The sequence below is a fragment of the Ranitomeya imitator genome, chromosome 6, assembly GCF_032444005.1.
Source record: "Ranitomeya imitator isolate aRanImi1 chromosome 6, aRanImi1.pri, whole genome shotgun sequence".
Lineage (NCBI taxonomy): Eukaryota > Metazoa > Chordata > Amphibia > Anura > Dendrobatidae > Ranitomeya > Ranitomeya imitator.
The window spans coordinates 396,271,550-396,287,026 of record NC_091287.1 but is presented as its reverse complement, the minus strand read 5'-3'; the positions used below and the strand labels follow the sequence as shown (position 1 = coordinate 396,287,026).

Here is a 15,477-nt window from a genome sequence, read left to right as displayed (position 1 = left end):
TTACTTATTGCTATGGATAAAATAAGAAAAGTAACTTAAAAAAAGAGGAAACTATCTAAAATCCTACTAAAAAACTGCTTCAAAACTATTGGGAAACTCTGCCAATTCATTTCTATGGGAAATCCACTTTGCTGTTCATATCAGGATTTTTTTGTAGCTTTTTTTTCCTGGAGCGGTTTCAAAAACCTCCCAGGGAGCTTGTCACTTTTTTGAAGTGGATCCTGAACAAAACCTCTCCAAGCTAGGCACTGTCCAATCAAATGGGTGTAAAAAAAACTCTTGTGGAAAAAACTTCCAAACTCTTCAAAACAGCTGCAGGAAATGCTACAAGAAAAGAAAAACGCCTCCAAAACATCCCTAAAAAGGAACATTTTGAACCAGTGTCTGCTGAAAAACCTGTTGTTTTTTTTAACTCCTGAAAAAAAGACATTAAAAAAATCCTAAAAAATCACCCAAAAAATGCTTGAAAGACCCTCCTGCTCATTTCTATTGTAAGGCTACGTTTACATGTTGCGTTTTTGCTGCGTTTGTTGCCTCAGACAAAACCTGCTTTCTTGGCAGTCAAGAATCTGCTTACAAAAAGAAGGTTTTGCTTTGTTTTTGTTGTCCCTTGTGCGTGTCGATAAAGTTTTGTGGCCCAACGAAAGCATAGTAACATAGTAACATAGTTAGTAAGGCCGAAAAAAGACATTTGTCCATCCAGTTCAGCCTATATTCCGTCATAATAAATCCCCAGATCTACGTCCTTTTACAGAACCTAATAATTGTATGATACAATATTATTCTGCTCCAGGAAGACATCCAGGCCTCTCTTGAACCCCTCGACTGAGTTCGCCATCACCACCTCCTCAGGCAAGCAATTCCAGATTCTCACTGCCCTAACAGTAAAGAATCCTCTTCTATGTTGGTGGAAAAACCTTCTCTCCTCCAGACGCAAAGAATGCCCCCTTGTGCCCGTCACCTTCCTTGGTATAAACAGATCCTCAGCGAGATATTTGTATTGTCCCCTTATATACTTATACATGGTTATTAGATCGCCCCTCAGTCGTCTTTTTTCTAGACTAAATAATCCTAATTTCGCTAATCTATCTGGGTATTGTAGTTCTCCCATCCCCTTTATTAATTTTGTTGCCCTCCTTTGTACTCTCTCTAGTTCCATTATATCCTTCCTGAGCACCGGTGCCCAAAACTGGACACAGTACTCCATGTGCGGTCTAACTAGGGATTTGTACAGAGGCAGTATAATGCTCTCATCATGTGTATCCAGACCTCTTTTAATGCACCCCATGATCCTGTTTGCCTTGGCAGCTGCTGCCTGGCACTGGCTGCTCCAGGTAAGTTTATCATTAACTAGGATCCCCAAGTCCTTCTCCCTGTCAGATTTACCCAGTGGTTTCCCGTTCAGTGTGTAATGGTGATATTGATTCCTTCTTCCCATGTGTATAACCTTACATTTATCATTGTTAAACCTCATCTGCCACCTTTCAGCCCAAGTTTCCAACTTATCCAGATCCATCTGTAGCAGAATACTATCTTCTCTTGTATTAACTGCTTTACATAGTTTTGTATCATCTGCAAATATCGATATTTTACTGTGTAAACCTTCTACCAGATCATTAATGAATATGTTGAAGAGAACAGGTCCCAATACTGACCCCTGCGGTACCCCACTGGTCACAGCGACCCAGTTAGAGACTATACCATTTATAACCACCCTCTGCTTTCTATCACTAAGCCAGTTACTAACCCATTTACACACATTTTCCCCCAGACCAAGCATTCTCATTTTGTGTACCAACCTCTTGTGCGGCACGGTATCAAACGCTTTGGAAAAATCGAGATATACCACGTCCAATGACTCACCGTGGTCCAGCCTATAGCTTACCTCTTCATAAAAATTGATTAGATTGGTTTGACAGGAGCGATTTCTCATAAACCCATGCTGATATGGAGTTAAACAGTTATTCTCATTGAGATAATCCAGAATAACATCCCTCAGAAACCCTTCAAATATTTTACCAACAATAGAGGTTAGACTTACTGGCCTATAATTTCCAGGTTCACTTTTAGAGCCCTTTTTGAATATTGGCACCACATTTGCTATGCGCCAGTCCTGCGGAACAGACCCTGTCGCTATAGAGTCCCTAAAAATAAGAAATAATGGTTTATCTATTACATTACTTAGTTCCCTTAGTACTCGTGGGTGTATGCCATCCGGACCCGGAGATTTATCTATTTTAATCTTATTTAGCCGGTTTCGCACCTCTTCTTGGGTTAGATTGGTGACCCTTAATATAGGGTTTTCATTGTTTCTTGGGATTTCACCTAGCATTTCATTTTCCACCGTGAATACCGTGGAGAAGAAGGTGTTTAATATGTTAGCTTTTTCCTCGTCATCTACAACCATTCTTTCCTCACTATTTTTTAAGGGGCCTACATTTTCAGTTTTTATTCTTTTACTATTGATATAGTTGAAGAACAGTTTGGGATTAGTTTTACTCTCCTTAGCAATGTGCTTCTCTGTTTCCTTTTTGGCAGCTTTAATTAGTTTTTTAGATAAAGTATTTTTCTCCCTATAGTTTTTTAGAGCTTCAATGGTGCCATCCTGCTTTAGTAGTGCAAATGCTTTCTTTTTACTGTTAATTGCCTGTCTTACTTCTTTGTTTAGCCACATTGGGTGTTTCCTATTTCTAGTCCTTTTATTCCCACAAGGTATAAACCGCTTACACTGCCTATTTAGGATGTTCTTAAACATTTCCCATTTATTATCTGTATTCTCATTTCTGAGGATATTGTTCCAGTCTACCAGATTAAGGGCATCTCTAAGCTGTTCAAACTTCCTCATGGTTGAACTTCCTCAGGTTTTTGCATGAAAAACATAGCAAACACTGATACCTGTTGTAAAAACGTTTAAAGAAGTGATATGCTATAGTTTGCAAAAATGCAGCAAAACGTGTGTGCATGAGATTTCTGAAATCTCATAGACTTTGCTGGTACTGTAAAATGCAGCTTAAAATTTGCATTAAACAACGCAGCAAACAAAACTCTGCAAAAACGCAACGTGTGAGCATAGCCATTAAATACCTGCTGGTCATATGTTTAGTATTTTGCACATTTTTCTTCCGCCTGTGAATAGCAGGAACTTTCTTGCTATTCACAGTAGACAGAGACATGGTGGAGCTTGTTGGGAACATTTTGGATAATAAATTGGTGGAGTGTTGTTTGTTTCTGTCTTTTTATGTTTTTCAGGTATTCTTTTCTGGACTACTTCGGATTTGTTGGATTACGTAGGACCTGCATGGGAATTTTTTTTCTTCAATAATTTGGTGAACGAGGGATAGTGTGAGGGAATCTTTATTCAAATAAAGTGTTTGTTTTTCTGTTTGTGTTTTTATTTTTGTATTACCAATTACTAATTGGGGAATCTGATAGACACTTTTCAAATACTAACCTCAGGAATTGATGGCAGCTGTGATTTATGACAAAGAACAGCTTTCTTCAACCACAACTACCATTACCCAAATGGCAGAATTGGCGCAACTAATGTGATGTGCCAAATCTGGGGAGGCGGAGGGCTTAAATTTTTAGGCTGGAAAGGACCCAATAACCAGGGTTCTTTCCAGCCTGATAATATAAGCCCACAACTGTTTGATTTACCTTAGCTGGTTATAAAAAACTAGATGGCAGCCCGATTCTAAAGAATCGGGAGTCTAGAATCCATATATACTTTATTTATTCAAATGTAAGAATAATACAATTAATAAATAATAGTAAGAAAGAACAAAAATAATAGGCAGTAAATGGAGAAAACACCAAACAAAAGTTCAAAATTGGTGTGAAAATGTCACTGAACCACTTCACAACTAAATATATATAGTTTTGGTAAATGGTATTATCATTTTTTTGACGAAATTCGGCAGGAGCTTGAAGAGCAACGTCACTGGGCCCGCCTCCACGCAGTAGAAACTTGCTGTGAGGTAAAAATTCAAAAATCACACCAAAATGGCGGGCGGAGTGTGTCACAGTACGGCACGTTTCTGATTGGTCGCTCGCAGCAGGCGGCAACCAATCAGACACTGGACACTGTTGACGTCACTTATCTCCGGACATTAGCTCCGGACATTAGCTCCGGACATTAGCTCCGGACATTAGCTCCGGACATTAGCTCCGGACATTAGCTCCGGACAAAGCCACGGAAGTTGGCACAAATTGCAGGAAGTAGTATTCTAGGCAATTATATAAAAAATAGTGGGACCCCATGCCATTTATTTATTAGGTTAATACATGTAGAGTAACCTACACACACAAAGCCCTAATTTATATCTCACGGATATTTTTCTACTATCTATCTATCTATCTATCTATCTATCTATCTATCTATCTATCTATCTATCTATCTATCTATCTATCTATCTATCTATCTAGACATAGAAAAAAATGCAGGCAGCACTCTATAGCTTAAAGGTGAAAAAATGTGGTTTTATTTCACCTTTAAGCTATGGAGTGCTGCCTGCATTTTTTCCTATGTCTGGATTGAGGCACGTCTTGGATATTTTGTCTGAGAGGCGTGCACCCACCTGTTGGTAAAGTGCTGTTCCAATTTTCTGTGTTTATCTATCTATCTATCTATCTATCTATCTATCTATCTATCTATCTATCTATCTTTCTATATCTTTGCACATCTATTCTATCATAACAAAGAGAGACAAAAACACAAGCGTCAAAAATGCATAAAAAGTGCATGCGGCACACACGCAAGGAAAAACGCAAGTGAGCTGGGGTGTGGGATTCATGCGGCAATACAGCTGCGTAAAAGCCTGAACAAACACTGATTGTGGGAACATACACTAGTTAGGGTACCGTCACACAGTGCCATTTCGATCGCTACGACGGTACGATTCGTGACGTTCCAGCGATATCGTTACGATATCGCTGTGTCTGACACGTAGCAGCGATCAGGGATCCTGCTGAGAATCGTACGTCGTAGCAGATCGTTTGGAACTTTCTTTCGTCGCTGGATCTCCCGCTGTCATCGCTAGATCGGTGTGTGTGACACCGATCTAGCGATGCGATCTAGCGATGCGTTCGCTTGTAACCAGGGTAAACATCGGGTTACTAAGCACAGGGCCGCGCTTAGTAACCGGTTACCAGCGTAAATGTAAAAAAAAAAAAACAGTACATACTTACACTCCGGTGTCCGTCAGGTCCCTTGCCGTCTGCTTCCTGCACTGACTTACTGCCGGCCGTAAAGTGAAAGCAGAGTACAGCGGTGACGTCACCGCTGTGCTGTGCTTTCACTTTACGGCCGGCAGTCAGTGAGTGCGGGAAGCAGACGGCAAGGGACAGACACCGGAATGTAAGTATGTACTGTTTGTACATAAACGTTTGACCTCTGTCATTGCCAACAAAGGATATATTACAAAGTATTGAGATGAAATTTTGTTTCTGACCAAATACTTATTTTCCACCATAATATGCAAATAAAATGTTAAAAAAACAGACAATGTGATTTTCTGGATTTTTTTTCTCAGTTTGTCTCCCATAGTTGAGGTCTACCTATGATGTAAATTACAGACGCCTCTCATCTGTTTAAGTGGTGGAACTTGCACTATTGCTGACTGACTAAATACTTTTTTGCCCCACTGTATCTCACTCACTTTGCTGGAACTGTAAAACGCTGTGTTTTTGTTGCAGCGAAAATATGCAGCATGAAAACCCACCAAAAAACTAATGGAAAGTTAACTCTACGGGAACGAATTCTAAGCCTCTGCAGCGCTCATTGTACAGAAATATTGAATGGTAGATCTTGTGTTATATAGAAAGCTTTTACTAGTCATTGAGATCATGAGATTACTGTTGAAAAGTGATCAGTACAGATCAATATATATCACTGTTTTTAGGGCTCAGTGACAAAAGTGAAAACTGCATGAATTCAATTTTTTTTCTTTTTCTAAATAGACATGAAAAATCAAGAAAAATCAAGAAAAATACTTAAAGCACCACTCCAGTGATTTGTTTTCAATTTGTTAGGTATCGTGTGTGTAAGTGTAATGAAAGTAGTAGCATATCTCCACTTCTCCCAGTTTCAGTGGCACATTGCGGCACCATGTAATTGCATTTGTGACCTTCCAAATCACACAGTAAATTTTACATTTTTTCAACTCAAATCTATGAGCCTCAGGATGAATCCAAGGAGACTTGTTCCGACTCCCATAGATTAAGTAAATAAGGCCAGTCTCACACGTCCAGATAATTGCGGTACCGGAAAAATCGGTACCGGACTTATCCGTGTCCGTGTGTCCGTGTGCTCACGTGGCACATCAGTGCCATGGGAGGTGGAGCCGCATATTCATCACTGTAATGGGCGGCACCACGTGACCACTCATACAGGAGAAGCTGCAGCAAGGAGAAGAAGCAGCGAGGGAGCCGGGTAAGTATTTTACTAACAGTGGGGGGGGGGGGGTTTATTCTCCAATGAAATATTCCCTTTAAAGGGGTTCCCCACAAACAAAGTACATTTTCATCAATAGATCTGGGAATAATAACTTCCACAATTGGATGTGTTAAAGAATAATGTTCCTGTGCTGAGATAATCTTATAGATGTGCCTCTGCTGTGTACTGTGTAATGGCTGTGTCTGACTGTGCAGGGACATGGTCTGATCATACCACAGGTCCTGGGCAGGGGAGGAAGCAAAAGAGTATACAGACAGGACAGCATGGGGTCACAGCTGATTTTTAGTTTGAGGTAAAACATGTTTTTAAACAGACAGGGAGATATTTAACCTCATAAAAATAATCATCTGAGATCCTGTTCTGTCCTGTCTGTATACTCTTTTGCTTCCTCCCCTGCCCAGGAGCTGTGTTATGATCAGACCATGTTCCTGCACGGTCAGACGCAGCCATTATACAGTACTCAGCAGGGGACATTTATAAGATTATTGCAGCACAGGAACATTTTTCAACATATCCAATTGTGGAAATTATTATTATTCCCAGATCTATTTATGAAAATTATCTTTGTTTCTGGCAAAACCCTTTTAATGACAGTCAATATGCCCAGTATTAGGTGCAGAGCACACAGTTTGACAATATCAGAAAATATAATAAATCCTAATGTTCTACTCATCACACGTACTGTTGCTAGATTTAACGTTAACATCCAATACTTGCACATACCTTTGTATCCTAGTATGGACACCGTGATAGTGAGTAAGGCACAAAGAACGTACAGTAGTATGATTGAAAATTTCAATGCCCAGTTATTTTTGCACTTCGTACACTGGGTGCCTTCTTGTATACCTGTTATATAAAAAAAGAATATGTAATTTTATATAGAAGTGGAAGAAGAAAGCTTTAGTACAAATTGTTAATGGTTTGATGATTTTTTTTAATAATCTTAAAAGCATTTTTCAAATTTGATACACTGATGTTAGGAATAATTTATGTGAAACTAGTAGGTTCCCACATTTCGGATCCCAATTAATAGGGGGAACAAGGGTCTCCTGGCACAAATTCTGTCAGTTGAATTGTCTACTTTCTTGACATGAGTGGTGCAGAGGTATCCTGCGGATATGTCATAAATGTGTAAGCTAGGAAAACCCCTACTGTATATGCTATGCCTCTATACAGGCGATATTGCACTATAGCCCCTGAACAGTGCATGGTATAATACTGATGTGCCATTTTTCACACTAAATACAGGTATCTGTAAATTTTTGCATCTGCAATTTTTATTATTTATTTCTCTATTCTTAAATAGTACCTATAGTTTGACAAGTTTTTATAGTTGTAGGCACTGAAACACTCTGCAGACAGGTCTCTGGGTCCTTAGACCCCGCCAATCATACATAAGACTGTTCAGAAACGTGCAGCTAAGCTTCAGGATGAGCAGCGTACTGGCTCATAGGCTTACTATTAGTCTGTAGTAACACATCTGTCGATTCTCTAATACGAGAGTTGGCTTACAGTTTGATCCGAGTGTTAGCTTACTGTGATCTGATTCTTTTGCGTGAGAGAATTGTATCACAGATGTGGCAAAAATGGAGAACTTAATTTCTCCATCTTCTCCATTTTCTGTGTCCACAGTAATCGCACTGCACTGGAATAACATCCAAGTGCAGTCTGATGTTTCAAATGCACCCATAGACTTGTATGGGTGCGCATGATCCAGTTATCAGATGTACCCGAATTGGCATGAGATAAAAAAAAATCACAGCTCTGCATTGACCATAGTATATCATTGTTCCGAGTGCTATCTGATAAAACAACAGATAGCATTCTTCTGAGTTATACCCTCATTTATTTCAACACACCCAATTGTGGAACTTATTATTATTCCAACATGTATTGATCAAAATTTACTTTAAAATTAACTTTGTTCATGGGAAAGCCCCTTTAAAGTCCTTGAGCCTAGCATTAAACTCAACAGCCACCATGTTAAGCCCTACCCGGAGTCACTCCGTTCCTGTCCTGCTATATTGTGTCTGACCTTGAGTTATGACTTTCGACTCACCCACTGGAGAGATCCTACAGAAGACTAACCAGAGCAACGCCGATGTAGGCCCTGATACTAGAGGCAGGAAAAACCGCTGGCGTGGTGCTTTCATAGTAATGAGGACAGAGCGGAGTTTAGATCCAATAAAGCACTATATAATTTCCTCATGTTTATAATGGAAGACAATATAATTGCCATGTAGCTGATGTGACATACAACACACTTGAGCCAAGTGAAATGTGCATTGATTCTGTAAATGTATAGCTCTAGCGCCATGAATACACAGTAATAGACAGACCAAAAATTAAGAAAGAAACTAATTATAATGATTAATTACTGCTCCATAAATTACCAGCACATAGAAAATGTGCTGAAACAGTATGAATCAGTCATTGTGTTATCTGCTACAAATGAAGAACTGGAACTTGGAGAGAATTGCAAGTAATTCTGCCTTGCTCTAAAATCATTACAGCAAATGTAATTGTGGCTGTTCCTAGACCTTGATAGCACAGGTTAGTGCCAGGAGCTATCCACACTGATTAGTGCTGATGTCTGGTGGCTCATTGTCCACAATTGTCATAGGATAATGCTGACTGACAGTGTGAGAACTGGGAGACTCAATTGATAATTGCAAATTTCCTGACCATCAAGCAATAGGCAAACTTCTGTTACCACCTGAGATTCACTGTACAAAAAATTAGCAATTTTCGCTTGGTCCAGGTGGATAAAATGAAAAATGTGCAACCTGTATGTACAATGAAATCTCTCCAAACATGAACCTCTTTGAGCAGATCACCCTTTTATCCACACCAGATTATCCCTCCCAGAATTTTACAGTATGCATACCAGCCTCCTTTTCTGAAGGTTAACCCAAAGGCTTACATAGAAATCATGGGGCCCCATAACATATGTCTTAATTGCCCTCCCCAAAAAAATAAATAAAAAGAATTAATAGTCACAGAAGAGGATATCTCACAATTTTACAGTCCTTACAAAGTAATTTTCTTCCTACTGAAGCCTTAGATTCCACTTTAATTGTACCCACTAAATATGATGCCAACAAAAGTTCACCCTAAACACAAGTATGACACCCCCACAGTGAATACCTCCACAGCGAATTCCTCCACACGCACGTTATGATGAGCCTACTGAACCCCACCTCACCGCCCCCCCTCCCCCGGCAAAGTATGGTAACACCAATACAGTATGTCCCCTCAACTGTGACCTCCACAAAGCCCTCCATGCAGTATAATTGGCCTATGTACAGTATAATTGCCCCACACCTCACCACACAGTATAATGGCCCCCACTAGCCTCCAAACAGTATAATGGCCCCCACACAGCCCTCCAAACAGAATAGATGGAACCCACACAAACCTACACACTGTATACATGCTTGCATACAGTATAATGGCCCCACATAGTCCTCCATAAAGTATACAGGCTCCCACAGAGCTCTCCAAATATTATAATAGCCCCCACATAGCCTTCCAAATATTATAATAGCCCCATATAGTCCTCCATATAGTATACTGCACCCCATAATCATCCATATTGCATACTGCACCGCATAGTCCTCCATATAGTGTAATGCACTCTCCATAGACCTCCCTACAGTATAATGCATCTCATAGTCATTCATATAGTATAAAGTACTCTATTGTCCTCCACACAGTATAATGCACCACATAGTCCTCCATATAGTATAATGCAATACTTATAGACCACCATACAGTATAGTGTACCTCATAGTCATCTATATATTATAATGTATTCCATAGTCTTCCATACAGTATAATACACTCCCAATAGTTATCCATATAGTATAATGCACCAAGATAGTCTTCCATACATTATAATGCAACCCATGGTCCTCCATACAGTATAATGTACTCCGCATAATCATCTACATAGTATTATGGACTTTAGCATTATGTACTCACTGATTAAAAAAATACAATACTCACCTCTGCTTTTCATTACCCCACTGTTTCAAACAGTGCAGAGAGCGATCTTCTGAAGCACAGCACATCTCAGAGCAGCTTGTGCCATGTAGTGACATCATCGCGTCCACTGCACTGAGATGTCAGATGCCGAGGAGGGATGATGGGAGAAGAAATGTCAGCTGATGCTCAATCGCTCATCATTACTTTCAACTGGGGCTAACTAGTGACGAGCGAATATACTCGGTACTCGAGATTTCCCGAGCACGCTCGGACTCGGAGTGCTCGGAGATTTAGTTTTCATTGCTGCAGCTGAATGATTTACATCTGTTAGCCTGCTTGATTATATGTGGGGATTCCCTAGCAACCAGGCAACCACCACATGTGCTTATGCTGGCTAACAGATGTAAATCATTCAGCTGCAGCGAAGAAAACTAAATCTCCGAGTACTTACAAAAACTTGGAGGACACTCGAGCGTGCTTGGGAAATCTCGAGTACCGAACATATTCGCTCATCACTAGCGCTAACCCATTGGCAGTACACCATGGGGTTTAAACTCTTCCTGCCATGTCCAATTTTAGTTTTTGTTCTTTTGCTGTTTTTTTCCTCTCCCTCCTCCAAGAGCCATAACTTTTATATTTTTCCTCCAAAATAGATGAATAAACATTTTTGCAGAGCGAGAGGCAGTGTCGAGCGACACCATTTTTTTAAATTATACAATGTACTGAAAAATGGGAAAAAAATTCCAAGTGCAGTGAAATATTGAATTAAATGCATTTCTGACATTGTTGATTAGGTTTTGTCTTAACAGCATTCATAGTCCTGTAAAAACTAAGGAGCATTCAGGTATGAGGAACTTTGCATATTTTTGATTATATTCTCTGCTAGGCGTTTTGCAGTTTCACTTTACTTAGCACTACGACACTTTATAGTTCCCCAGCAGTGTCGTATATAGATGGTTCCTTTATAGGAAATATTCACAGTGATTGTGCTACACCTTATAGGTTTCCAGCAGTGACTGATACAACTGGTTCCTTTATAGGAAACATTCACTGTGTGTGTAGCAACATGACATTGTTCAGGCTCTTGGAGTGTCTTATATAGGTTGCCCCTAAATAGAGTACATTTTTTTAGCACCTTTGCACTTTAGCACTTTTTCTGAGTTTTTTTCCACACCTTGTGTTTAACATAGGTTTTGCAACATTGCACATATTATTGCACTTTAGTGGAATTTTTATTGATATATATATTTTTCATCTTTTTATTTATTTATTTATCTATTTTTTGGCACCTTAGTAGACTTTTTTGGCCGTATTTATTCCTAATAGGACACATATATATTATATTTGTTCAGCACTAGTGCACTTTGATTTATATACATTGTATGGTATAAATAATATTTTATGAATTGGTGCTGCTGCACAGATATATATATATTAATTTTGTAGATATTTTATATTGTCACTATATTTTTTAGGGGTTCTCTGTGTTTGCTATTTGTATTTTAATATATTTCTTTGCATCGCCTGGCAGTTTATATTCATGTATTGGTTGTATGTTCTTATACCTATATATTAATTATTATATGTGCTCCCATCAGCTGTGACACTAATTATTTTATATATATATTTTAACATTACTAATTCTTCAATAAAATAAAATATTTATTTTATATTGTCGTTTTGCACAAATTTCTTGGGAGGATTTGTTTCTGTAAAAACAACATGGCAACATGATTTTTCAGATTACACAGCCTATAAAGTTTTTTTTTTTCATTTATTTTGGTAATGGAAAAAGATTTTGAAATGCAAAAAAAAATCAAATTTGGTTTGTGTCGCTATTTTTTGAAACATAACTTTTATATTTATCTATTAATGGAGATCTTTAAGGGCTTGTGTTTTTACATGGCAAGCTAATGTTTTTATTGAAACCATTTTGTCGAACATAAGATGTTTTGATCTTTTTTACTTCATTTTTGTGGAGAGTGGTGGGAACTGAAAAACAACATTCTAGCATTTCGTATTTTTTGCTTTATGGCATTAAATATTTTGATAGATCAGACGTTTGTGGTTGTGACGATACCAGATATGTTAATTTTTTCATTTATTTATTTTTAATGGAGAAAGATGGGGAGATTCAAAATTGTTAGTTTATTTTTACATTTTCAAACTTTTTTTATTCTTTACTTTATTTTTTTATTGCCTTTAAGTAACCTGAACCAGAAACTCTTTCATCACTTGCTCTATACATTCACATACCATTGTATTGAAGTATATAGTGTGGCAGTTCAACTCATTCAGTGGTAAACGGAGGTAGAAAACAGCAACCCTGTCTCTTTAAATCTTCAGTTGGTTTATTATATGGCAGAAATAAACTAACAAGAAGGGGAAGTAAAACACAGCCCTTCAGGGGAAAAAAAAAACAGGAAAACGGCAAAGAAAACAGAATGCTGTACACAGTCCATACATTTGTGGAGAGATGCCCTCTCTGCAGCAATACAGGTTCAGTCTTTCCTCCTCAGGACACAAACCACTGGAGATCCTCTCTCCAGTCCTGCTGAACCAAGACTGCTTCTGGAGCCCATCTATTTAAGCCCCAGACCACACCCTGGGGTGGAGATAAGGTGGACATCCTGAACTGATGGCGCAAACAAACTCACAAAATCAGATAAGAAAAGCTGATCAAAACCAATCAATTTTTCGTGTAATTTAAAAAAACAAAAAATGGACATATGAATGACATTGAACAGTGTTTTTGTTAGTGGCATACCTAATATACAACCCCTTCACCCCTTCAATGATCTCCATTTTTTAATAAGATTATTTTACTGTAAACTGTAAATTTTTTCCAGCTTTTGGTATTGCTAAACTTAGTTTCATATACAATATAATACAAGCAATTTTAATATGTGAAATAAACTAAGCAGAATCATCTGCTTGTGCTTTGTTTAATGAGTTCTATAATTTCACAGTTCAAGTAAAACTTTGTTTGCTACAATGAATAATCATCTGTAGTCTGTATAAGGGAATTTAGTTGGTGGCATGAGCAAACAATCTATACATGCATTGCCTACAGCTGCTGGTGGCCGACAGGGTTCACTCAGATTCAAAAATATCTTTTTTTTTTAGGTTAAAGATCTGATAAGTTGCATTGCTGCTTATGCTACGAATAGGATGGAGTCACACTAACGTATAAAAGATCGGTCTGATCTTGATCCAGAAAAGTAGGACCAGTGTCATGCGGTTACAATGCGATTTTTCTCAACTAGCAACTGTATGACAGCGGTATGCAATACGTTTTTCATATAATCTTTTACATACTGTATTTCTCTATATAATTTAAACGGTTATTCACATCTCCAAGATCATATCCTAATACGCAGTAGGTGTAATAATGATAATAATATTAGCAAATACTTCCAATTAGAAATGTGGTATAGTTTTCTTTTATTTTCTATGTCTCTTTCCATATGTGCAGGCATTGTAGGACCTTAGGTATCCAAATTTATGACTACTAGCAACTAGCTAAATAACTGTCACTTCTTTAGTGGACGTATCTATGGATACCTAAAGTCCTGCAATGGCTGTACATGAAAAAAGAGACATAGCGAATCAGAAAAATTTACCACATTTCTAATTGGAGGTATTTTATTATTATTATTATTATACATACGGTATTTATAGCGCCATTTATTCCATGGCGCTTTACATGTGAACGGGGCAAATATAGACAGGTACAATAAACATGAGTAAAACAAGGCACACACAAGTACAGGAGGAGAGAGGACCATGCCCGTTAGGGCTCACAGTCTACAGGGGATGGGTGAGGATACACTAGGTGAGGGTAGAGCTGGTCATGTGGCGGTTCAGTAGACTGGGGATCACTGCAGGTTGTAGGCTTGTCGGAAGAGGTGGGTCTTCAGTTTCTTTTTGAAGGTTTCTATGGTAGGCGAGAGTCTGATGTGTTGGGGTAGAGAGTTCCAGAGTATGGGGGAAGCACGGGAGAAGTCTTGGATGCGGTTGTGGGAGGAAGAGATGAGAGAGGTGTAGGGAAGGAGATCATGAGACGATCGAAGGTTGCGTGTAAGTAGGTACCGGGAGACCATGTCACAGATGTATGGAGGAGTCAGGTTGTGAATGGCTTTGTATGTCATTGTATGTCATTGTTAGTGTTTTGAACTGTAGCCTCTGTGGGCAATAGGAAGCCAGTGAAGGGCCTGGCAGAGAGGAGAGGCTGGGGAATAATGGGGGGAGAGGTGGATTAGTCGGGCAGCAGAGTTTAGGATGGATTGGTATTAGCTAATATTATTATTACCTACTACATACTGGGATAGGATCTTGAAGATGGTAATACCCCTTTAAAGCCAGTTTTCCAAATAATAAAGCAACCTTATATACAGATATAGATAGATAGCTAGAATGGATAGATAGATACAGTGGGGCAAAAAAGTATTTAGTCAGTCAGCAATAGTGCAAGTTCCACCACTTAAACAGATGAGAGGCGTCTGTAATTTACATCATAGGTAGACCTCAACTATGGGAGACAAACTGAGAAAAAAAATCCAGAAAATCACATTGTCTGTTTTTTTAACATTTTATTTGCATATTATGGTGGAAAATAAGTATTTGGTCAGAAACAAACAATCAAGATTTCTGGCTCTCACAGACCTGTAACTTCTTCTTTAAGAGTCTCCTCTTTCCTCCACTCATTACCTGTAGTAATGGCACCTGTTTAAACTTGTTATCAGTATAAAAAGACACCTGTGCACACCCTCAAACAGTCTGACTCCAAACTCCACTATGGTGAAGACCAAAGAGCTGTCAAAGGACACCAGAAACAAAATTGTAGCCCTGCACCAGGCTGGGAAGACTGAATCTGCAATAGCCAACCAGCTTGGAGTGAAGAAATCAACAGTGGGAGCAATAATTAGAAAATGGAAGACATACAAGACCACTGATAATCTCCCTCGATCTGGGGCTCCACGCAAAATCCCACCCCGTGGGGTCAGAATGATCACAAGAACGGTGAGCAAAAATCC

General features: G+C 38.8%; 1 protein-coding gene across 1 annotated transcript in view; it reads right to left on the bottom strand.

Moving 5' to 3' along the window:
• COLEC12 (collectin subfamily member 12) overlaps positions 1 to 15,477 on the bottom strand; it is a 258,654-nt gene that overhangs the window by 92,018 nt on the left and 151,159 nt on the right. Inside the window, exon 3 of the mRNA XM_069731164.1 lies at positions 7,178 to 7,300. Within this exon, the coding sequence (XP_069587265.1) occupies positions 7,178 to 7,300 (123 nt within the window). The remainder of the gene's footprint in view (positions 1 to 7,177; positions 7,301 to 15,477) is intronic.